Source organism: Microcaecilia unicolor, chromosome 1, assembly GCF_901765095.1.
Source record: "Microcaecilia unicolor chromosome 1, aMicUni1.1, whole genome shotgun sequence".
Classification (NCBI taxonomy): Eukaryota; Metazoa; Chordata; class Amphibia; order Gymnophiona; family Siphonopidae; genus Microcaecilia; species Microcaecilia unicolor.
The window spans coordinates 681,211,283-681,237,323 of NC_044031.1; the positions used below are offsets into that span (position 1 = coordinate 681,211,283).

The 26,041-nt window shown below is 44.0% G+C and overlaps 1 protein-coding gene across 1 annotated transcript in view; it reads left to right on the plus strand.

The window, feature by feature from the left end:
- The window catches only part of MYO9A (myosin IXA), a 980,547-nt gene that overhangs the window by 612,157 nt on the left and 342,349 nt on the right, over positions 1-26,041 (plus strand). The window contains 1 exon segment of the mRNA XM_030187859.1: positions 13,316-13,432. Within this exon segment, the coding sequence (XP_030043719.1) occupies positions 13,316-13,432 (117 nt within the window).

Here is a 26,041-nt window from a genome sequence, read left to right on the forward strand (position 1 = left end):
ACCCAAGCGTCTTCTTTGCCTCCTCTGCCGACGATTCCAGAAAACGTGGGGTGGCAGTTCTGTTTCACAAAACAATCTCGGCCCAAATAAAGAAAATCAGACGGGATCCGGGAGGGCGTTTTTTGCTTCTGCAAATTGTCCTGGGTCAGGTAGATCTCACACTTGCCTCTATTTATGCCCCTAATGAGCACCAGGGAACTTTTTACACTAAGGTGAAAAACATACTCGCTACGTTCACTAGGGGTTCCCTGATTATGGGGGGTGACTTTAATGAAGTTATGGATCCTGGGGTGGACAGATCTGGGAGACCACCACAACCGACATCTAGGGATTCACTGGCTTTGGGTTCCTTGGTCTACTCATTAGGTACCCTGGATGTTTGGAGACTGAGTCATATGACAACCAGGGACTATACCTTTTTCTCCCCTGTACATAAGTCATACTCTCGAATCGACTACATTTTCCTGGACGTCACACTAGCAGAGAGGGGCCCGAGAGCAGAAATTGGCAGTATAACAATCTCAGATCATGCCCCAGTATGGGTGGTTTTACCGACTATCAAAGCAGAGGTTAAAGACCAAAGATGGACACTTAACACAGACCTATTACTGGAGGAGGAAGTGGTGGAGGGGTGTAGGAAGGTCCTGAAAGAGTATCTGGAGTTAAATATGGAATCTGGCCCCCCCCTCAGTGTGGTGTGGGATGCAATGAAGGCAGTCTCAAGAGGTCACTTTATACAGATAGCTAGGGTGCGTAGGATCCAGCTGGCGCAGTGCTTGGAAAAGATAAGGAAACTGGAGGCACAACACAAGTTGGGAGGTTCCCAGGCTGTTTTGGAAGAGTTGCGCGGGCAGAGGCTCCAGCTGGATTCTATTTATTCAGAACAGCTAAGTTGGTTACAATCCAGAAACAAAGTTCGATCTTATGAATTCACTAACAAGGCAGGTCGACTCCTGGCCATAAAGCTGCGTAGGCAAAGAGTAGACCGAACGGTCCCTCACATAAGGGGCTCGAAGGGGGAGTTGCTTAACACGTCTGAGGCCATAAGGAGGCGCTTTAGTGAATTCTATCAGAAACTCTATGCGCAGGAGAACAATCCACCTGAAAATGCTATTTCGGAATATTTGGCAGAGAGTCAATTGACTTCTTTAACTAGTCAGCAAAGAACAGCTTTAGATGCACCGGTCACCCCAGTTGAGGTACAAAAAGCCATCCAACACTTACCATCCTGCAAGTCACCAGGTTTGGATGGATTCCCCAATGAATTTTACAAGAAATATAGCATTGAATTGTCCCCACTGCTAGCCGATTTATTTAACTTGATAGGGAAGGGAGAGTCTCTGCCCGCTACCATGTTGGAAGCGTGGATTGCGGTATTGCCCAAACCAAATAAAGATCATAATGATTGTGGATCCTTTCGCCCTATATCTGTCTTAAATGCTGATGTCAAGATCCTAGCTAAAGTCCTGGCCAATCGGCTGGCTCCCTTGCTCCCAGCGGTTATCCATCCTGACCAGGTGGGATTTGTCCCATATAGAAAAGCTACTGATAATACTAGGAGAGTGGTCGATTTAATATATCTGGCTAAGAAAATGAAGAGACCTCTATGCCTCCTTAGCTTGGATGCCGAAAAGGCTTTCGATCGGGTGCATTGGCCATTCATGTATAGGGTGATGGAGACCTTTGGAATAGGACCACAGTTTTGTAAATGGATACAAGCATTCTATAGCTCCCCTAAAGCTTGTATTCGGGTGAACGGGGGTAACTCGGGGATGATACCCTTGCATAGAGGCACTAGACAGGGTTGCCCTTTGTCCCCCCTATTATTTGCTATGGTTATGGAACCATTTGCAACCCGGCTGAGAAATAATCCAAGCATATCAGGACTAACTATGGGTGGGAGAACTCATAAACTAGCCCTTTTCGCGGACGATGTCCTGTTATTTGTTACGAACCCCCTGTCCACTTTCCCTGGGCTTCTGCGGGAGATAGAGGAATACTCGATCATGTCGGGATTTAAAGTTAATATGTCCAAGTCTGAGGTTTTGAACATAACCCTCCCGACGGAGCTCAGGGACTCACTGAGGACCTCCTATGCATTTAGATGGGCAGATAAGAGCATTCGTTACCTGGGGGTTAACTTGACAGCAGACCTCCCGGATCTCTTCTCGGCCAACTATAAAGGTTTGGCAGAGGCTCTCATAGAAGACCTGGGTAAATGGGGTGACATTACCCTTTCGTGGTTTGGTCGAATAGCAGCAATAAAGATGAACGTTTTGCCACGCCTATTATATTTATTTCAGGCTCTCCCAATCAATATGCCACGAAGATTCTTATCATCTTTACAGGACCGTATAATGCGTTTTATTTGGGCAGGGAAGCGTCCACGTATGGCACGCACGGTTCTGTATCAAGGCAGGGAGAGGGGAGGGCTGGGTGTACCCAATTTGGCCTGGTACTACAGAGCAGTTCAGGCACGAGCAGCAGTGGAATGGTTCCAAGACTACCCAGACAGGCAGTGGGTACAACTTGAACAATACACCCTGGGCGATAGGTCACTGGGGGCCCTCATGTGGATTCCGGGTTCATTTAGATCTCTGGAGACAGGACTATGCCCATCAATATACGTCACCCTTTCCAATTGGGATAGTATGTTCTTAAATCGCCGCACAACGCTATCCCGTCTATCCCCCATAGCCTACAACCCATTGTTTTATCCTGGAACGACAAAAGGAGTATTCACAAAATGGTTCACTGGGGGCCTACGAACGTGGGGTCAGCTATTCGATGGAGAGAAACTGTTGTCCTACCCTGCAGCTCTTGAAAGATTCCCGATAGTGGGGTCTGATAGATACTCATACCTTCAACTGGCATCCTTTCTTAAGACAAGCGCAGTTCGGGAGGTCATGGCCAGGGAACAAACTGCGCTGGAGCTTATTTGTGATGGCCCACCCACTACGGCTGGGGTGATCTCTCGCCTCTACCGCATTATTAATAGATATTCCCCGAGCTACACGCTCCACAGGAAGAGTTGGCAGAGGGAGCTGGGTATGGTAATTGAGGAGGCAACATGGGAGAGGATGGAACGGGCAGTTACGAGGGTATCGTCTCATGTGCCCTTTAGGGAAAATGCTGTGAAGCTATTGTACCGTTGGTACTTGACGCCTGAACGTCTACAGCATATCTATCCCACATTGTCAGGGCTGTGCTGGAGGGGTTGCGGAGTAAGGGGCACAGCTGGTCATATCTGGTGGACCTGTAAGAAGGTCAGGGCCTATTGGAGATCGATTCATAGCAGGCTACAACGGTGGACGGGCAGCCCATTGCCATGGAGCCCAACTTTCTTTCTATTTCTTGGGGGGGCGGTGAGTCTTCCCAGTGCTCAGCATAAATTTGTGGGACAAGCCATAATCGCCGCAAGAGTAATAATTGCCGCGTACTGGAAGCGGCCGGTGACCCCGCCTATCACTAGATGGGTCCAGAAATTGAGATACACCTGTGAAATGGAAAGGCTTCTAGCAGAGAGGCGTAACCAACTAGACAGATGGCACCAGATCTGGGACTCTTTTCTTCTTCATGTATAACTTGACCAAAATTCTTTGTTAAGGTTGTGCTGGAAGGGTGGGAGGGATGGGGAGGGAGGGTGGGAAGGGTATACCTGTGTTAAGAGAGGTTAAGAGGAAGGGACTAGTAACATAAATGAAAACACTGGAAAAGTGAAGTTTTGAAATCACAAGTCTGATTACTTTATTTGCTATTTCAACATAACAAGAATATTGTACTCTTGTCTTTGTCTCCTTTTGATATACAAAGAAATTGTTGTTGTGTTCTATGTTGCATAACCGTGAATAGTTGAGATCATTCTGGCTTACTTAAAAGGCTTGTAACACGATTTGCATAATGTATTATGTACCAGACGTTTTGTAACATTTATCAATAAAGACTTCTAAAAATTAAAAAAAAAAAAAAATTGTTCAATAGGAAGAGCTGTCCATATTCGTTGTGGATGATAACTGTCAAAATGGAGATAATTGTTCTTCTGCATAGATTTTTTGAACACTGCGGTTTCTTCCATTCCATTTAGACCTGGTTCAGGTGTCCCTCAAGGGTCTAGTCTCTCATCGACCCTCTTCAGCAACTTCCTGGCCCCTCTTCTTACATTAGCCCAGACCCTTGAACTAGCAACTTGTCTACGCGGATGATATTCAAATACTCTGCACACTAGATGCTTGCATTATTACAGAAATTTTCATGTTGAATCATAAACTCACCAAGATTACCAATTGGCTTCATGACCACAAACTTGTCTTAAATTCTACAAAATCTAAGCTTGTCCTATTTTCTGGTAAGATAGGTACACCCATCCTCCTTTCAGATATTCCAGTCCCCCAGACTGTCACAGTTCATGTCTTAGGCGTCCTACTCAAGTCCAATTTCTCTTTCAAGTCCCAAATTTCCAGTGTAGTCCAATCCAGTTTCTACATTCTTTACCCAATTTGATCTGTCCACTCCCTGATCCCTCCCTTCACTTTTCAATATCCTTGTCCACTCATTGGTCATTATTCAATTAGATTATTACAACTCGTATGAAGAACTCAGAGTCAAAGCGTTTAGACGTCTTCAAATCATCCAGAACACTGCAATTCACCTGATCTCCAACATTAAGAAGTACAACTATATTACTTCATGTCTCGAAGATGTGCACTGGCTACCAGTCAGCTACTACATAACTTAAAAACTTCTGTTATTAGTCTTCAAGATAATAGCTTCTGGAGAACTGTCATACCTCTCATGTCATTTTATTCCATACAGCTCTTCTAGAATACTCAGATCTGCCAGTAAAATCAGCTTATAGTCCCTAGTTATCATATGGTAATTCACGAATACTGTGGATGGAACAAAAAGTGGAGCACACAAACCACTGATGGAACCAAAGAGGACTTTGTTGTCAGCGTCAAATATAATGTAAAGAGAAACCCGACACAGCTGTGTTTTGGCACACTCTGTGCCTGTATCATGAGTCAAAACAAGTCTATAAAATCAGGACAGTGTGCATACTCATTAATAATTCATGAAGAATCTAGTTAAGGTGGAACTTTAATAGTGTGTCAAAATATAATCAATAGAGACACAGTGAGTACCACTAAACCATTTGAAATCAATGTGGGGAACATGAAAAGAATGAAAACGTGATGGTGGAACTGACAACTCTCGTTACCTAAGTTCAAATCTGATCTTAAAACATTTATTTGCCGATGCTTTCCTTTAGTTTCACTGATGCTTTTTAGGACACCTGGCCTGGGGCAGGCACTGATCTCTGCAGAGCACACCTTTCCTTTTCTGTCATCCCACCTGCTGTTCTATCATTACTAGCCGTTAAGCCCGTTAAAACGGGCGAGATTTCCAGCTACCCTCCTCGCCGCCGCTCCCTCCCCCCTCCGTGCCGGGCCCCCTGCACTGACCTGACAGCGCCTCTCACCACATGGAGGTGAGAGGTGCTGTCAGGTCAGTGCAGGGGGCCCGATATGGGGGGGGGGGGGGAGCGGCGGCGGGGTTGGGGGGGAGGGTGGAGGTTGGTGCGCGCGATGTTCGTTTGCAGGCTGCAGCGGCAGCGTCCAACAGTCCGACTCCGTTTCTCTCTCTGTTCCGCCCTCTGACGTCATCACGTCTTGACGCGAGGGCGGGACAGAGAGGGAAGTCTCTAGTGCGCATTTGCAGGTGAGTCGGTCACTTGCCGTTTATATGTTTGATTGTAGTTCTACCCCCTTCCCTTCATCTCTTCTTATATCTCACTTCTAGAAGTAGTCATTTTCATGTAGAACCTCTATCTATGTTTGTGTTAGATTATAAACCACCCTGAAGGCTACCATAGGGCATGGTAGTAAGTTCTGAATAAACTTGGAAAACTTCCAATTGACCATCACTTTTGCAAACCTGAAAATCTAAAAAAGAAATGACCGATGAATCACATGTTATGTTGAACTTTAGATGAGAATCAAAGGTATTCAACCAGTGTACAGATTCCCTGAGGGATCAGTTGGTGTTTGTCCAAATCAAGAAATTGTCATCTATAAATCTAAGCCAAAGCTTGATTGATGAAAGCCAATGAGAAGACTATAAATGGTTGGCAATAAGTGATGCCACATCTGTGCCGTGGATTTGTAGGAAAAAATGTCCATCAAAACAAAAATAATTTTGACATAAACCTAACCATGCAAATGACAACAAAAATGATGTAGTTATACGAGTTGGTTGTGCCCAGTATTCCAACACATACTCCACTTTTTCCATTGCCACCAATTGAGGTATTTTAGTATAGAGGGTTTCTAAGTCCATAGTTACTAACAGACTTGTAGTTTGTAAGCCCAATACAGACAGAGAGGGCACTACAGTATACAAGTAGACAAATCCAAAGAAAAAAGCAACACTGGGCCTTCAGAACTAGGACAACAGGAGTACTTTATTAATCAATGACCCGACACGGGCCGTGTTTCGGCGCTAACAAAGGCGCCTGCTTCAGGGGTCGATATGCTGACGCAATGGCGTGCAGATGACAAAGCACGATTGCCTTGAGCCACTGAGAAAATATCTGCGATCGTTTGCAATGGCGAAAAAAACGCTAATAGCGCTGGCTTCGGCAGAAGCAATTTCTCCTGTGTTCTAATTAATCTTGTGTCGTTGCGCCGGAAAGCGCTGAGAGGCGCTGACTCCGATTGAAGATTGGTTCTCTATAGCAAAAAGGTTAAAAAACCGAAAAAAGGTCTCAAGTACAGAACCTTTCAGTGAAACTATAGGCTTGATTCCCACTGCAGTTCCTTGTGACCTTGGGCATGTCATTTATCCCTCCATTGCCTCAGGTACAAAAGCTTAGATTGTGAGCCCTCTAGGGAAAGAGAAAGTACCTGCTCATAGTGTGTGATTATTCTCCAACTTGAATTTGAAGGTTAAGCGGATTATATATGCCAAAATTAAAAATTAAATCCTGGTGGTTTCTGTGGGTGAGGTAAGCTAGCATACTGTATGGTTTTATTCCCCCACGATTAAGAGTTGGCTTAGTTTTTTTACTAGTATTCTCCCTCTAGACCACTCCTTAAGGCACACCTAGTCCCATCAGGTTTTCAGGGTATCCACAATGAATATGCATAAGATAGATTTGCATGTCCCTTCCTCCTTTGTATGTGTATCTATCTCATGCATATTCATTGTGGATATCCTGCAACATGGGAATAGGTGTGCCTCAAGGACTGGGTTGCGAAGCACTGCTCTTAGACATCCATGCCAGCTTGAATCTGGCAGCGCACATTCATAGGCCCCCTCATCCTGTTAAGGAGACTTTTTCACAAGCACTGTACTAACTATTGCTGGCATCACCAGTTCCTTGCTCTGAGCTGGTGGGAAGAGAGAGGATATTTGAAGGTCTGCTGTTTTTTTGTTGGCTGGCATCTGGTCTTGTATGAAATTTCACGTACTAAAATGGGATCCTATTAGATAAAAGTTTGGAAAACACTACATTATACAGTGTGCGCATTAAATTTCACAGCCTGATTCTAAAAGGTAACTGTATGAGAAACAGCATTTCAAGGGCTGGAGCAGCAAAATTATTAATTGGAATGTATGTAGGAGGAATACTGAAATAGACAAAGACACAATGGGCCTGATATTCAGCAGCTTGCGGGCAGCATGTTTGCTATCAGGTGCCAGCGTTAATTCCAGATTTTCAATACCAGGCCTTTTCTGGCGACCGGCATTGAATATCCATGTTTATTTTAGCCACTAAAAAGTTAACCTGCTTTGTCAATATTCAGCACTAATTGGTTAACATTTTAGCGGTCAAAGATAGGCCTGCTATTAAAGCGGCCTATTTTCATCACTCAACATAGATGGTTTGGCACTGAATACCCACGGTTAGGTGCTTAAATGCTATTTAACCTGCTAGGAGCTGTTCCTGGCTGGTTAAATAGTTTTTAATATCAGGGGAAATCAGGGGCGTAGCCAGACAACAGATTTTGGGTGGGCCTAGGCAAGAATTGGGTGGGCACCAAGTGTTCTTCCCCCCCCCCCCCTCCAAAAAAATCTCAGCTGGTGGGAAAACATGTCTTTCCACCTTGACAGCAGGAATGCACTGAAAACTGAGCATGCGCAGGTGCCGGTGTCATGGAGAGTAGAGTTTTTGTTACCATCGGGGAAATCTTCAGCTGGCGGAGCTTGGGATTCCCACCAGTTACCACTAAACATATGCTACTGTTGGGTGGGCCTGAGCCATAAATGGGTGAGCCCTGGCCCACCCAAGCCCACCTGTGGCTACGCCACTGGGGGAAATAGACTATTTGGACTCATTTTCAAAACAGAAAAACATCTAAAAAGTGGCATAAAACAGCATTTGGACGTTTTTCTCAGTATTTTCAAAACTTATTTCTATACGTTTTTCTATGAAGTCAATCAGAAGTGCGCCCAAATCTCAAGGGGACGTGTTCAGGCCAGGACTTGGGCGTTCTATGTTTTCCAGCCATAATGGAACAAAACCAAACTGTCCAGGACTAAAACTAAGATGTTTTGAGCTAGACCTGTTTTTATAACGAATAAGGCACAAAAAGGTGCCCTAAATAACCAGATGACCCCTGGAGGGATCAGGGGTGACCTCCCCTTATTCCCCCAGTAGTCACTAAACCCCTCCCACCCCCCAAAAATGTGATGAAAAACATGCAATGAAGCTACAAAGTAATACATTTAATACGAATTGGAGAACATATTTCTTTACTCAACGTGTAATTAAACTCTGGAATTCGTTGCCAGAGAATGTGGTAAAGGCGGTTAGCTTAGCGGGATTTAAAAAGGGTCTGGATGGCTTCCTAAAGGAAAAGTCCATAGACCATTATTAAATTGACTTTGGGGAAAATCCACTGCTTATTTCTGGGATAAGCAGCATAAAATGTATTGAGCTTTTTTGGGATCTTGCCAGGTATTTGTGACCTGGATTGGCTGCTGTTGGAAGCAGGATGCTGGTCTTGATGGACCTTTGGTCTGTCCCAGCGTGGCAGTACTTATGTACTTATCTACTTTATAAAGAAATCATTAAAACTTAAACACCGTCATGGCCTCTATAGGGAGCCGGTGAAGTTCCGTGCAAAATCGCAGGAGATTTTGGATTTACCTTACCCTGGTTCTCATTGTGTTGGCATACTAGGCCCCCTGGGCAGTCCTCTGCATGCTGTGGCTTAAAGACAACCCAGCAGAACTTCTAAGAAAGAAGTCTCTGGAAGGCTCTCTGTCTGCTAGAGAAACTACCCGCAGAAGTCCCAACTTACTCCTGCAGCAACTTCTAGGCAACTGCAGCTGCAATCTCTAATTGTAGTCTTGTGGAACTACTACTCGGGGCTGACCTTAGCAGGCAAATCAAGAACTCAAGACTCTAAGGGGGTGATTTTAGAAAAGCTTTTCAATGTCTGAAACATTTTTCATGCACAGAAAAGGGACTTTTCTAAAACCATGCAGTGTATACTTGCATATAGTTATGCTTACTAAATAACATGTATATTTTTGTATGCCTGCCTGCTGTACTCAGACATTCTGGAGGAGGAAGGGTAGGGTTGGAATATACATGTACACATGTACACTTTAAGGAGGATTTTAGAAATCAGAATTAAAATGTTCAGGTTGGGATGACTTAGGTTCCACTAGCATTTTAGAACAGGATTTGCTGATGTAGAGCCTCTTCTAAAATACACCCAGTAATGCATTAGTTATAGATGGCAAGAACATTAATTTTGCAAGCATCAACATGTAAAATATCAACTGAGGCAATATACCAGCCATTTTAGAAACATAAAAGTATGTGGTTTCTGACGTCACAGAGCTTGCTATCCTTTGCCAGAAAAGAGGAACAGAAAACACAGGGGTTTTAAAGAGGTGACCAACCCTAATCCCTCCAGTGGAGCATTGCACAGAACGAGCAATTTTGTTTAATCTAGACATCCCCAACAGTAGATGTAAATCCTAACATTGATGTCAGCAGACAGAAATGTGCATTCACCCTCTGAAATGGGGAATGCATGTGCATGTTTTGCCCCATCCTAGTCCCATCCAAAACACGCCTATACCAAGCCCCCTTGCCACATGCCTGTCTTCCGAGTTTTGGACGTGTATATGATGGCTTTCTAAAATCAGGATTTAGACATGTATGCAATTTCCACTTCTAATTGCTAGTTTATGCATATCCAAAACGTGAATAGGGCTTCTAAAATGACCACTGTCATAACATACACACATGTGCATGTAGAGTACATGCATACATTTGCACCTGTCTTGGAGCGAGTGTAAATGTGTACATGTTTGCATATGTATGTTTATTTTATAAAGGCATATAGGGCTTTTCTAAATTTGATGGTCCAGCATAAACTATAGGAATGTTGTGGTTTTGTTTGAATTGATCACCTGTTGGCTGCAATTAACGTATTTGTATTGTGACTGCCTTTATAAAATATGTTTAAAAAAATCCTCATCCTATAACTTTAGATCCTAAATTTAAGGGCCGTTTGAGTGCTAAAATACACAGGTAAGCGTATAGTTACACATACAAGTGCTATATGCACATTCATGGCTATTCTATTAATAAAATGCACAATTTCCTTTGCATGTAAATGAAAGGGGGTATTCATAAGGGAGGAGCATGTGTAGGGGGCATGGACAGGACCAACATTTACACATTTAACTTACAAAATACTGTAAGTTACATGCTGAAGTGCCACATTTAGGTGTGTGCATTTATACTGGCTGTTGACATACTGTAAGTGGGCACACCTAAATGTAGGTGCATAAATGCCAACTAATATTCTGTAATGCAATCTTGGCACTAGATGCACTTAGGGAATAGAAATCCCCGGGAGACATATGTGTTAGGCGGGGAGAGTCTGATAGGAACGGATAGGGAGAGGGATCTTGGGGTGATAGTATCTGAGGGCTCTGTCCTCTCCTGGTTCTCCTCCTGTCTCTCCCACCGAACCTTCAGAGTACACTCTCATGGATCTTCCTCCACCCCCATGCCGTTCTCTGTTGGAGTTCCCCAGGGATCTGTCCTTGGACCCCTTCTTTTTTCAATCTACACCTCTTCCCTTGGCTCACTGATCTCATCTCATTGTTTCCAGTATCATCTTTACGCTGACGACACCCAGCTGTATCTCTCCACACCAGACATCACTGCGGAAACCCAGGCCAAGGTATCGGCCTGCTTATCCGACATTGCTGCATGGATGTCCAACCGCCACCTGAAACTGAACATGGCCAAGACCGAGCTTATCGTCTTTCCACCTAAACCTACTTCTCCTCTTCCTCCGCTCTCAATCTCAGTTGATAACACCCTTATCCTCCCCGTCTCATCGCCCGCAACCTTGGAGTCATCTTTGACTCCTCCCTCTCCTTCTCTGCGCATATCCAGCAGGCAGCCAAGACCTGTCGCTTCTTTCTCTATAACATCAGCAAAATTCGCCCTTTCCTCTCTGAGCACACCACCCGAACTCTCATCCACGCTCTCATTACCTCTCGTCTTGACTACTGCAACCTACTCCTCACTGGCCTCCCACTTAACCATCTATCCCCCCTTCAATCCGTTCAGAACTCTGCTGCACGTCTTATATTCCGCCTGAACCGATATACTCATATCGCCCCTCTCCTCAGGTCACTTCACTGGCTTCCGATCAGATACCGCATACAGTTCAAGCTTCTCCTTCTTACCTACAAATGCACTCGGTCTGCAGCCCCTCATTACCTCTCTACCCTCATCTCCCCTCCGCTCACAGGACAAATCCCTCCTCTCAGTACTCTTCTCCACCACCGCCAACTCCAGGCTCCGCCCATTCTGCCTCGCCTCACCCTATTCTTGGAATAAACTTCCTGAGCCCTTACGCTAAGCCCCCTCCCTACCCATCTTCAAATCCTTACTCAAAGCCCACCTCTTCAATGTTGCTTTCGGCACCTAACCTTTATACCTTTCAGGAAATCTAGACTGCCCCAATCTGACGACCCCTACTTGACTGTTTGTACATTTGTCCTTTCGATTGTAAGCTCTTTGAGCAGGGACTGTCCTTCTATGTTAAATTGTACAGCGCTGCGTAACCCTAGTAGCGCTTTAGAAATGTCAAATAGTAGTAGTAGTAGTAGTAGTAGTGAGGATCTGAAGGCGACGAAACAGTGTGACAAGGCGGTGGCCGTAGCTAGAAGGTTGTTAGGCTGTATAGAGAGAGGTGTGACCAGCAGAAGTTGTTGGTGAGGCCCCACCTAGAGTATTGTGTTCAGTTTTGGAGGCCGTACCTTGCGAAGGATGTAAAAAGAATTGAAGCGGTGCAAAGAAAAGCTATGAGAATGGTAAGAGGTTTGCGTTACAAGACGTATGAGGAGAGACTTGATGACCTGAACATGTATACTCTGGAAGAAAGGAGAAACAGGGGTGATATGATACAGACGTTCAAATATTTGAAAAGTATTAATCCGCAAACGAACCTTTTCCGGAGATGCGAAGGAGGTAGAACGAGAGGACATGAAATGAGATTGAAGGGGGGCAGACTCAAGAAAAATGTCAGGAAGTATTTTTTCACGGAGAGAGTAGTGGATGCTTGGAATACCCTCCCGCGGGACTGGTGGTTGGGAGGTGGGGATAGTGCTGGGCAGACTTATATGGTCTGTGCCAGAACCGGTGGTGGGAAGCGGGGCTGGTGGTTGGGAGGCGGGGATAGTGCTGGGCAGACTTACACGGTCTGTGCCCTGAAAAGGACAGGTACAAATCAAGGTAAGGTATACACAAAAAGGAGCACATATGAGTTTATCTTGTTGGGCAGACTGGATGGACCATGCAGGTCTTTTTCTGCTGTCATCTACTATTTTACTATGTTACTATGTTACTAGATGGTGTTACAGGATTCGCACTCAGAGCACTGCATCTAGGCACCTAACTTAAGATGCCCCATTATAGACTTGCCTCCAAAGTGGGTGTACTATCTCTATATTTTTTTAGATACCCTGTTATAAAATGTCCTTTAAATGTGATTTTAGCTCATACAGAAAAATACCTGTTGCAGAACATAATTACCTTAAATTTTCACAGTATTTTTGCCTTTCCTTTAGACTGCTGTATATATAAATAACTAAACATGGGTAGCTTGAAGAATGCTGAGCTTGAAAAGCTGTCATCTTTCAGTCAGCCAGCCATGTGCATCAGTGTGCTCTATGTTTATTGCAAATGATACAGAAATCAAGGCTATTATTATCTACTTTCAGCTTTAATCAAATAATTCAAATTTGCTTTTTTTTTTCTTTTGCCCAAAAGGCTGTGACGGTACGAGATTCCATGGCCAAATCTTTGTATAGTGCCCTGTTTGACTGGATAGTTTTTCGAATTAACCATGCACTTTTGAACACCAAGGACCTGGAAGAAAACATCAAGGTAAGAATCCCTAAATCATTAGGACAGCTTTCTCCTAGCTTTTTGTGTTGTACGGAACACCTAGCACTCCCTTAACCGTTTATGTTCTTGCTTGTTGATTTATTTAGCCAAGATATGTTCTTTCTTTAAAAGAAATTGGGCCCAATAGTCAAAGGATTCATGCGCCTAACTTTCAGCCCTGTTTACTAAGTTGCGCTAGTGTTTTTAGCGCTTGCTAAAAATTAGCACACGCTAACCGTATAGACACCCATAAGAATATTGCTTGCTTATTTATTTATTTATATCCCACATTGGCCCGAGTAGAACTCAGGTGCAATGTGGCTTAAATTATGGGCATCTACATTGTTAGCACTTGCTAAAAACGCTAGTGCACCTCTAGCGTGGCTTAGTAAACAGGGTCCTTTGAGAGATTTGCTCCTAAACTGGTCTATTTGAAAGTGTACTAGGGCTGAGTGACCAAGTTTGTACTCAAAATTTCATTAAACTCTTAAATTTAGGAGCATAAAAAGTGGGTGGCAGTAGGGGCAACTTTAGCACTTGAAATATAAGTTGGGAACTTAGAACTGGTTTTCCTTACTAAAGGCTCACAAATCTAGGCAAATGAATGGCAGACCTAAATTTATAAGCTCCTAAATTAAGATTAATTTTCAGCTGAAAATTTAGTCTTATAAATTTAGCTAAAAAATTGCACAAACCTAGGCACTCAAATTTAGGAGCTCAGCTTTCTTTGAATATTGAGCTCATAACTCATAACTTTTAAGTTTCTAAATTAAAATGAATTTTCAGCTGAAAGGGGCATCTAAAGTGGGTTTTATTGTGTGGTAGACTGCTAATGTCTTCTACGTAAAAAAAAAAAAACAGCCAGTGAAGTAAAATTCTCATGTTAGGAGTGGTTGTGAACTGGGTGTGAAATGGGCAGCCGGAGGAGGGGTTGGCTATGACAGCACACTAGCTGTCATGATTGCTGATAGTGTGACTGCAGTTACTGCCACCTCAAGAGGAGGCAGTAAGTGCAGCCATGCCACCCATAGACAAAATGGAAGAGAATTGCAGCCCCCTTTGCCTTTTCCTTTATATCATCCTGCCCTTCTGTAAAACAATAATAAATACCAAGAAAAGGGCTTTTCCAAAAACACTATTTTCCTTGATCTTTTTCAGAGCTCAGTGTTCAAATGAAGTTGTAGTGTGTAGTGAAGGGAAGTCTTGCCTCACCAATCTAATGCATTTTTTTGAGGGGGTAAGCAAACATGTGGACAATGGGGAGCCGGTTGATATTGTATATCTGGATTTTCAGAAGGCGTTTGACAAAGTGCCGCACGAAAGACTCCTGAAGAAATTGCAGAGTCATGGAATCGGAGGTAGGGTATTATTATGGATTAAGAACTGGTTGAAAGATAGGAAGCAGAGAGTAGGATTGCGTGGCCAGTATTCTCAGTGGAGGAGGGTAGTTAGTGGGGTCCCGCAGGGGTCTGTGCTGGGTCCGTTGCTTTTTAATGTATTTATAAATGACCTAGAGATGGGAATAACTAGTGAGGTAATTAAATTCGCCGATGACACAAAATTATTCAGGGTCGTCAAGTCGCAGGAGGAATGTGAACGATTACAGGAGGACCTTGCGAGACTGGGAGAATGGGCGTGCAAGTGGCAGATGAAGTTCAATGTTGACAAGTGCAAAGTGATGCATGTGGGTAAGAGGAACCCGAATTATAGCTACGTCTTGCAAGGTTCCGCGTTAGGAGTTACGGATCAAGAAAGGGATCTGGGTGTCGTCGTCGATGATACGCTGAAACCTTCTGCTCAGTGTGCTGCTGCGGCTAGGAAAGCGAATAGAATGTTGGGTGTTATTAGGAAGGGTATGGAGTCCAGGTGTGCGGATGTTATAATGCCGTTGTATCGCTCCATGGTGCGACCGCACCTGGAGTATTGTGTTCAGTACTGGTCTCCGTATCTCAAAAAAGATATAGTAGAATTGGAAAAGGTACAGCGAAGGGCGACGAAAATGATAGTGGGGATGGGACGACTTTCCTATGAAGAGAGGCTGAGAAGGCTAGGGCTTTTTAGCTTGGAGAAGAGACGGCTGAGGGGAGATATGATAGAAGTGTATAAAATAATGAGTGGAATGGATCGGGTGGATGTGAAGCGACTGTTCACGCTATCCAAAAATACTAGGACTAGAGGGCATGAGTTGAAGCTACAGTGTGGTAAATTTAAAACGAATCGGAGAAAAATTTTTCTTCACCCAACGTGTAATTAGACTCTGGAATTCGTTGCCGGAGAACGTGGTACGGGCGGTTAGCTTGACGAGTTTAAAAAGGGGTTAGATAGATTCCTAAAGGACAAGTCCATAGACCGCTATTAAATGGACTTGGAAAAATTCCGCATTTTTAGGTATAACTTGTCTGGAATGTTTTTACGTTTGGGGAGCGTGCCAGGTGCCCTTGACCTGGATTGGCCACTGTCGGTGACAGGATGCTGGGCTAGATGGACCTTTGGTCTTTCCCAGTATGGCACTACTTATGTACTTATGCACTATGTGTGGATTTTCAGCTGCTATACAGATAGTATCTGGCAGGTTGAAAATCTCTCTATCCAGTCCTAAACTATTTCTATAGCGAAGGGTGGTTTGAGGACAGTGCTACAAATTATCTGTATAACAGCCTAACTAAATGGTTAGCAACAGTGACAGCCACTGCATCCCACCTGTGTTCATCACCACTGGCTGTATGTGTAGCACAGGTGTGTAGCCAGAATTAAATTTTTGAGGGGGGCCAAGCATTTTCTCTGCTCACCCCCCGCCCAGCTGCCGTTGCAGCATACCTTTCCTGGCTGGGATGCTCAAGCACTACCAGTTGAAAAGATTTGCTGCTGGAGCCCCCGCTTGTGCTGCCTGAGCAGCAAGGAAGCTGGTGACTGCTCTAGCCTCCAGCGCTGACACTTCCGTGCATGCTCAGCTTAATGAATTGAGCACGTGTGGAAATGCCGGCCTCAGTTGCTGGAACACCCCGCTGACTTTATGCTGCACTGTATAGGCGGGGGCTCCAGCAGTAAATCTCTTCAGTTGGTGGGGCTTGAGCATCACTGCCAGTCATGCAGGTTTGAAGGGGGCCTGAGCCCTCCCCCCTCAGTGGCACCAGCATTTAAATTAGTACAGTGACCCCTGCTACTGAGGATTCCCCCAACTAATTTAAAATGTGTCTTAGAATGGAGGAGTAGACTAATGGTTAGTGCAGTGAGCTGAGAACCTGGGGAACCGGATTCAGTTTACACTCCAGTTCCTCGTAACACTGGGCAAGTCAATTAATCCTTCATTGCCCCAGATACACCCCCCCTCCCCTTAGATTGTGAGCTATCTGGAAACAGAGAAAGTACCTATACATAATGTATATATGTAACCTGCTTTGGTTGTATCACAGAAGGCAAAATATCAAATCCACAAACATATGCGTAATTCTGAGCTGAAAATTAGAAGACTGCTTGCTTAATAGTATTTCTGAATCCAGAGGAATTTTTTGAGTCCAGTGATAGGAGTGGTGTCTACAGAGTTCGTGGCAGGCAGTGGGTTTTTTTTTGTTTGTTTTTTTAAACACTGGCTGCTGTGAGCTTAATTACATCAAGATAATCAATGTTGGTCCATATCCAAGTACTGGTACTAAAACTCTGGGTCTACATTAATGCCTTTCCAGTGGTAGCTCAAGGTGAGTTACATTCAGGTACAGTAGGTATTTCCTTGTCGCCAGAGGGCTTACAAGTTTAAACCTGAGGCAATAAAGGGTTTAAGTGACTTGCTCAGTGCTACAGGGAATGTCTGTGGGATTTAAACCCTGGTCTCTCTGTACCCAGCCTGGTGCTCTAACTACTAGGCTACTCCTCTACTCCTGAAACTGCCAATATTTAGTGCTGGTACTCAGATATCTATCCAGGCAAATCAGGACTGCTATATGTGATCTTAATTGCCCAAATAGTTATCTAGGCCCCAGCACTGAATATTGGTGGTGCCCGAATAACTTCTGGTCTTTCTCTGTTCCGTCCTCGGACCCTCCTAGCTCTAATCAGATAGTGCCTTGTTAGTCACACATGATATTCAATGGCACTATACTGTCAAGTGACATAACTGCCCAGTTAACTTGCTCTGAATATCGACCCCAAGGATTTTATAGAAATATTAAAAACATTTAAAACAGGAAAAATAGTCACTCTTTATCAAGATCTCAAAAAGAGATGGAGCACAAGGCTAGCAAATTTGGAAAGCATGAACAAAAGATACAGCTTGTATTCTCTAAAGGAGACAGTAGTAATAAAAGAGCAAAATGAAATTAATTTATATTGGATAAAGCAAATATATTATGATAAATACAATAAGGCTGATACATTACCAGCTCACCAGTTGAAGTCAACTGAGAATTCTAATTTAATGAACGCTGTTAGAGTTTGGGAGGTAATCCAGCTTATTTTCGAAAGAGACGGACGCCCATCTTCCGACACAAATCGGGAGATGGACGTCCGTCTCAAAAACAGGTATAATCGAAAGCTGAATTTGGACGGCCCCAACTGCTTTCCGTCACGGGGATGGGCGAAATTCTCGGGGGCGTGGCCGAACGGTAGCGAAGGCGGGACAGGGGCGTTCCGGGGCGTGGTTAACAGATGGACCTCCGCGCCTGATAATGGAAAGAAGCAAGACGTCCCCGACGAGCATTTAGTCCACACAAAGTTGGTCCTGTTTTTTTCACGACCAATCTTCCAAAAAGTGCCCAAACTGACCAGATGACCACCGGAGGGAATCGGGGATGATCTCCCCTGTCTCCCCCAGTGGTCACTAACCCCCTCCCACACTAAAAAAACAAACTGTTTAAATATTTTTTCCAGCCTCTATGTCAGCCTCAAATACCATACCTAGCTCCATGACAGCAGTATGCAGGTCCCCCGAGCAATTTTAGTTTAGTTGGTGCTGCGTGGGACCCATGTAGAGAGCAAAAATTGGAAGAAAAAAAAACATGCAAGTGCAGTCAGGGACGTCAAAAAAAAAAAAAAAAACATGCAAGTGCAGTCAGGGACGTCCAAATTAAAACAATAGTAATAGGGGGATTTGAACCAGCCACCTTCTGATTACAAGACTTGTGCTCTAACCACTGCATCATTTATTCAGTTGCTTAGACATTCCTTCCCTTTCCTTTAAGTCTCTCCAACTTTCTGTCAGCCAATCACAGCTCATATACCTGACATCGGTGTCAGCTAAACGAGCTATGATTGGCTGACAGAAACTTGGAGGGACTTAATGGAAAGGGAAGGCAGTCTAGGCAGCTGAATAAGTGGTGCAGTGGTTAGAGCACAGGTCTTGTAATCAGAAGGTGGCTGGTTTCAAATCCCACTATTACTATTGTTTTAATTTGGACGTCCCTGACTGCACTTGCATGTTTTTTTTTTGGACGTCCCTGACTGCACTTGCATGTTTTTTTTTCTTCCGATTTTTGCTCTCTGCATGGGTCCCGCGAAGCACCAACTAAACTAAAATTGCTCCAGGGACCTGCATACTGCTGTCATGGAGCTAGGTATGATATTTGAGGCTGGCATAGAGGCATCTCAGGGGGACCAGTCCACTACGAATGCTGGCCCCTCCCATGACCAATTGGCTTGGATTAGGTCCGTTTTGAGATGGCCGGCAGCGGTTTCGATTATCGCTGAAAACCGCGGACAGCCATCTCTAGGTCCAGCGATCTCACCATTTGTGTCGTCTATCTCTAGAGTCGACACAAATGATGGGATTTCAGCGGGCTGAACCGTATAATCGAAACCGAAGATGGACAGCCATTTCGTTTCGATTTTACGGTTCGCTCCGCCTCTTTGCGGTGCCATCTCCAAAGATGGACGTTTTTACACATGGGCGTTCACGTTCGATTATGCCCCTCAAAGTGTCCTATAATAATAATCACATTTATTGAATTCTTTAAGGATGTATATATTTCAGAAGTAATGAGGAAGAAATTGAAAGATTTTCTTACTATACAGAAAATGCCCGAGTTAGACATTGGTTTTGCTAGTGGACCTAGAAATCTCTATTTCAGTCCAGGATTTGGTGTAAGAACCTGGAAGAAGACAGATCACGCATTTCCTTTTTATAAAACTCTTTTAGAATCTCATGATCGAAAACTGACAAGCTGTGCCAGCTTTATTCAGCACCTATTACAGTGGTTTTCAATGTGGCTGTCATCCTCCCTCTTTAAGTGTGGCTCACTGACTATCTTCTCATTATGCACACACTTTTCCCATAGCTTCTGAAGTCTTGTTGCCACTGCTACCTCTAAAAGAACTATTCTGTTTTCTAGCTGTACTGCTCATCTCTAGGTGGCTTTCAGGTGCACAGTATTCAAACTCACAAAACTGTGAAGAACAACATGGGCATTCAGGTAGCATGCATCTCAACTTATCAAAGCCACATGATGCCAGAAGAAAGGAGAACAGATGTTCTACAGGTGGTGCCAGAGCAAGCTTTAGGAGATGATAAGTGGGATTTACAAACTGGGAGGGAGGATCCAGTTTGGGGGGACGAGGACAGCATAATGAAGGCTTACTGGTGTAAGAGACAGATTGAGATTGAAATGAGATTGGCTGGGGAGGAATGTATACTGGGGAACAGGGGAAGGAGTGTAAGATGGGAAAGGAAAGAAAGCAAAATGGGTAGAGATGTGGAAGAGTGTTTTTTGATAGGGTAGGCAGAAGGGGCTAAGAGAGTGTGAGGAGGAGAGTAGACTTTATTCAGTGGCATGGGTTACTGTGAATGTGCCTGAGAATCTGGGCTGGTTTCTTCAATGAAAGGGGATTTTATCCTTGCCCAGGGCACTGGCATCTTGATCCAGTAATTGTCCTGGCTCTTGCACTGATTTATTTGTTTATTTTGCTGGCATGGCTCCTGGAGGGAAATAATGAAGATCGTTGTCAGATTAGAAAGGTAGGATTTTTGCCGAGTTAATGTTTTATCTGTAATGCATAAACCATAACCATAAGAGCCCTGCAAGTATAACTCCTATAGGCCCATACATCCTTTATACTATGGTGTTTAAATATTGCCAAGAGTTTGACTAGGGGAATGGAGCACATTCTTTAGGTATTAATCCTTAAAGCCAAATCCAAACAAGTTCATATTCAGTCATTTATAAGCAGATTCTATGATACTTATTTTAGAAGTGCTAATTGTGTTTTAGATGTTAACTGGCACTTAGACATTCAAATTATGTGGATGTCCAATTCCTGATTTTACAAAGACTGATATGAACATCTAAAACTGAACAATGTGCATCCAGCAAGATTTTGTGGTTTGACTGTGTTCTAGGAGGGACTTCCGTGGCTTAAATATATGGACATTCATTCTCTGTTGCAGAAAGGGAAGGAATGTCCATGTCCATAAAGGATAATGTTGAAACTTAGACATGCTACCTAGAATATTCAGGGAACCCTTGTTGGAATGGTCAGTAATTGTTTGCACTTACCGTATTAACTGTAAAACATAACACAGGGTAAGTGCAAAGCCTGTGTGGTACATGCAGGAGTGTGCCCAGCATCTGCCCTGCATGTACTGCACAGGGCTTGTAGAGCCCTGATAACCCCACACACCATAGAGGTGCACCCCAAACCCATGTCTTGCCTTTAGACACCCTGCTTGCAGTTCAAATGCCTCATCCAACCATCCCCACCAAGAGTACCTGATCTCTCTCACAGCCCCTCCACCAGTAGTTCAAATCTCCCTCCCAACCCCCAATGTGGTCCGATCCCCTTCCTGCCCCCCTCAGTTCATGTTTATCTCTCACCCTGTCCCCAATTGAATTCCTATCCCCCTATACAAAACCAGGGGTGCAGCACCCCTGCACCTTACCCCCCACCCAGGACCCATTTGGGTTGTAGATTTCCAATTACAGCAGTCTGTGGCTGCAATGATTCCCCACGCTGCTGCTCAGAAGGATGTTAGGATCAAATATGGCACTTTTGATTTCTAACTATACTGGAAGGCAGAGGTGCCATGTTTGATCCTGGCACCATCCTGAGCAGTAGTGATGGTGGTGGGGGGAGGGGGGCTGGTGCAGCCTGGGACCATTGTAATTGACGATCTGCATCTTGAGGAGGGGGTTGGGGGGTAGGTGTGGGTAGGGCCATTATAAACATCTATATTGCTATTCCTGTTCTGTGAAATGGACATCTATGTGCTGCATTTTGGCCATGTAGTAAAAAGTGAGGAAACTAATCAAAATGGAAAAGGTCAGTCCACTATATACTAAAGACATTTTGTTAGTGGACTGACCTTTTCCATTTTGATTAGTTTCTTCACTTTTTACTACATGGCCAAAATGCAGCACATAGATGTCCCTTTCACAGAACAGGAATAACTATGTTGTCAAATAGCAATATAGATGTTTATAATGGCCCATGTGGTCACCCAATCTAACTATTAGGCTACTCCTCTACCCTGCCCTGGACATTAGTTCTGCTTTATTATGACAGGTTTTCTGTAATATACAAGTCCAGAATGTGTTTGTTATTTGCAGAGTGTGGTTATTGGAGCTGTGTTTGTGTTATGTACATTTGTGAAAGAATTATAGAACGTATGTACATGTGGAAGTTTCTTCTTTTGAAATGGCAATCCCCAGTGTGGACAGTTGGTTGTAGAGGGGTAGGAGAAGGGTACAACAGTAGGCATGTCAAGGGACTTGGGGCATGGCATGAAAGCGGGACAAGGGAGGGGCATGGGCGGAGCATGAAGCCGGACAGGTATCAATTTTTCTTTGGCAAAAGGTTGGCAACCCTAGCTACATTCAACCAAAACAGTAAGAGTCTTCAGATTCCAGATGTCACTACATGCTTCTTCTTCACCACATGCAATCAATGTAACTCGTGTTTTGCTGTTGGGCTGCATCAGGGGAGAATTAAAGTGCTTTGCAGGAAGGCATCCAGCTCTGGTTTCACTGACTCATTTGTTGGTAATTAATTCATTGAGGCCAATTTGCCTTCATAAAAGGAGCTAGGGGTGTGGACAGTGGGACAGTAAATGATGGTATATATATTCTTAGAGGCATCTTTAAAATGCAGCTAATTCCTAGTTGAGTGGGTGTATGAGAGATAGTGTGGAAGTGTTTTCAGGTGGCACCCCTCCCAAAAAAAAACACTTGTATTCCCCAAAATTACTGAAACAAACTTGACAAGCTATGTATTTGAAGTACTTGGCCAAAGACCCCTGCATGGCAGCTTTTAACTTGCTGAGCCCTGCCCCTGCTGTTGCCTAGTCAATTTTTTTAAAAGCTACAATTTAATCAAAGATATAATCTGCACAGGTTTTTTTTTCTTTTCATCAGAGTAACAGGTAGAAGAGCTAGTCCTTTATAATAATTCTCACCTCCAACAGGATGTGCTTGGGACCGTGCCTGCCGGAAGTGGTCTGCTAGGCAGGCACGCACTGACCTCAGTGACAGACAATTTGGCAAAGCAAAACAATCTGAGTGCTGGCCATCAGGACACAGGGTTGATAGGAGAGTTTTAAAAGACTGAAGGAACCGAAAGTGTTAAATGGGGGGAGGGAGGGAGTTCTGAACAACTGGAAGACATGAACATTTGGGAAAGGAAAACAATCTGAATGCTGGCCATTAGGACACAGGGTAGATAGGAGAGTTTTAAAAGACTGAAGGAAACGAAAGTGTTAAACTGGAGAAGGGGGTGGGGGGAGTTGTGAATGACTGAAAGACATGCAAATTTGGGACAGGAAAACAATCTCAATGCTGGCCATTAGCACACAGGGTACATAGGACAGTTTTAAAAGACTGAAGGAACCAAAAGTGTTTAGGGGGGGGGGGGGGCAAGTTCTGAATGAATGAAAGAAATGAAAATTTACGAGAGGAACACAATCTGAATGCCGGGCATTTGTACACAGGGTAGATAGGACACTTTTTTAAAAAAACGAAGGACGTGAAAGTATTACATCTTGGGGGAGGGGTGAGGAGGAAAGCGGTGGGGTATCCGGATACTGGGCGTTAGGGCCACGGGGGTACATAGACTTTTGAAAGCCTTAAGGAACCCAAAGTGTGGGAAGGAGGAGGAAAAGGAGGGGAGGGAACGGGGTGAGGGGCATTAGGAACAGGGGAGGGGGCCCTGTCGCACACTCTCATTCTCACACACACACTGTCACACAGACAGTCTCACTCTGTCACACACCCGCACATTCACTCTGGCTCTCTCTCTCTCAAACATACACACTCCCAGGAAAACCTTGCTAGCGCCCGTTTCATTCGTTCCAGAAACGGGCCTTTTTTACTAGTTAATTTATATAGAAGGCAATAAAATCTATGCAGATAATTTATATAAGGCAACAAAAATTTGAGACAGTGTTAAGCACCTTTCAAAAGGTAAGGAGAAATAAAGACAGAAAATAAGATAAATTTGGAGCAATTTATATAAAGAAATGGAATCTAAGCAAGCTATTTATGCAAAAAGAAAAAAACAGTCTGAGCAAGCAAAATGTTTTCAGAAGCAAGATATTAAACTTGTATTTAAATTCATATTTTATGTTTATGAAACTAACATTATACACAATACTTGTGCTTCAGTCTCCTGGAGACTGATCCAAATGTGTTAAATGCAGGGCCCAGTTTCTTTTTTGTTGGTTTTGGGCCAGAGACTACTGCTGAGCAGCTGTTAACTACCTGAGTCCTGCATTTGCTATTGCCAAGCACTGGCCAAGGGTAATTTTTTTAAAGCTACAATTTAATCAAGGCAGTAATCTGGGCAGAGTTTTCCCCCTTTCAGCAATAGATTAATAACAGGCAGAAAAGCTAGATAATTTCTGTAAGAGGCATTTCTTCAAATTAAAGATTAACTGCCAAGCATTCAACTGATCTAGCTGTTCTAAATCATTTCTTGTTTTGTTGACTCGTCCAGAGCTGTTTACTTTGTTTCAGATCTTCAAATAATCAGCAAAAAGACCAGCTTTTCATTCTAACCTTTTGCAGTATCGCTCACAAAAATATTACACATAATTGGTCCCAGGGCCGGCTCAAGGGACTGTAGCACCCTGAGCCAAGTTTTGGTTTGGCGCACCCCACATTGGCATGCTCCTTCCTCAGGCCATCTTCCTCATAAGTATATAAGTACATAAGTATTGCCATACTGGGAAAGACCAAAGGTCCATCGAGCCCAGCATCCTGTTTCCAACAGTGGCCAATCCAGGTCACAAATACCCGGCAAGATCCCAAAAATGTACAAAACATTTTATACTGCTTATCCCAGAAATAGTGGATTTTCCCCAAGTCCATTTAATAACGGTCTATGGACTTTTCCTTTAGGAAGCCGTCCAAACCTTTTTTAAACTCCGCTAAGCTAACCACCTTTACCACATTCTCTGGCAACGAATTCCAGAGTTTAATTACATGTTGAGTGAAGAAAACGTTTCTCAGATTCGTTTTAAATTTACTACATTGTAGCTTCATCGCATGCCCCCTAGTCCTAGTATTTTTGGAAAGCGTGAACAGACGCTTCACATCTACCCGTTCAACTGCACTCATTATTTTATAGTCCTCTATCATATCTCCCCTCAGCCGCCTTTTCTCCAAGCTGAAGAGCCCTAGCTGCTTTAGCCTTTCCTCATAGGGAAGTTGTCCCATCCCCTTTATCATTTTCATCGCCCTTCTCTGCACCTTTTCTAATTCCACTATATCTTTTTTGAGATGCGGTGACCAGAATTGAACACAATATTCGAGGTGCGGTCGCACCATGGAGCGATACAAAGGCATTATAACATCCTCATTTTTGTTTTCCATTCCTTTTGAATTAATGTGGGCTTTTATGTGCCCTAAATTTACAGGGAAGGCTGTTACCAATTTCATCTGACTCCAATCTTTGAAGCCTTTGAGTTCCTTTGAAAACTGATTAACTATGGACCATTAATGTTAAGAGTATAGTAGAAGATCATAGAGTACATTACTTCGATCTTCCAGTTCTGTCAGAGATGCTCTTGGGGATGTGAATTGCCCAGACAAACCCAGAAGAACTGTCAATTTTTTCTAATTAACCTTCGCAGGAACGCCCTCAGAGATGGGTGTCCCCATTCGAAAATGCCCCTCCACATCTTTTTTGAGATGCGGCGACCAGAATTGAACACAATATTCGAGGTGCAGTCGCACCATGGAGCGATACAAAGGCATTATAACATCCTCATTTTTGTTTTCCATTCCTTTCCTAATAATACCTAACATTCTATTTGCTTTCTTAGCCGCAGCAGCACCCTGAGCAGAAGGTTTCAACGTATCATCAACGACGACACCTAGATCCCTTTCTTGGTCTGTGACTCCTATGTCCCTTACTCTATCCAGCATCTCCCCTGTGTCCCTATCCTTCCCCTTCTGTCCAGTATCTCTTCTCTGTGTTCATGGCCCTCCCCATGTCTAACTTCTCCCCTCTCTCTTCCCTGCCCCCCTGCACACTCCCAAGGTCCAACATCTCTCCCCCTCGTCCAGTCTCTCTCTACTCTCTCCCTTCCCTTTGCTACTCCCCCCTTCCCAGGTCCATCATCTCTTCCCTCTCTCTTCTCCCTCTCCTTTGCTCTGGGTTTCTCTGCCTCTCCCTTCCTTTTGCTCTCCC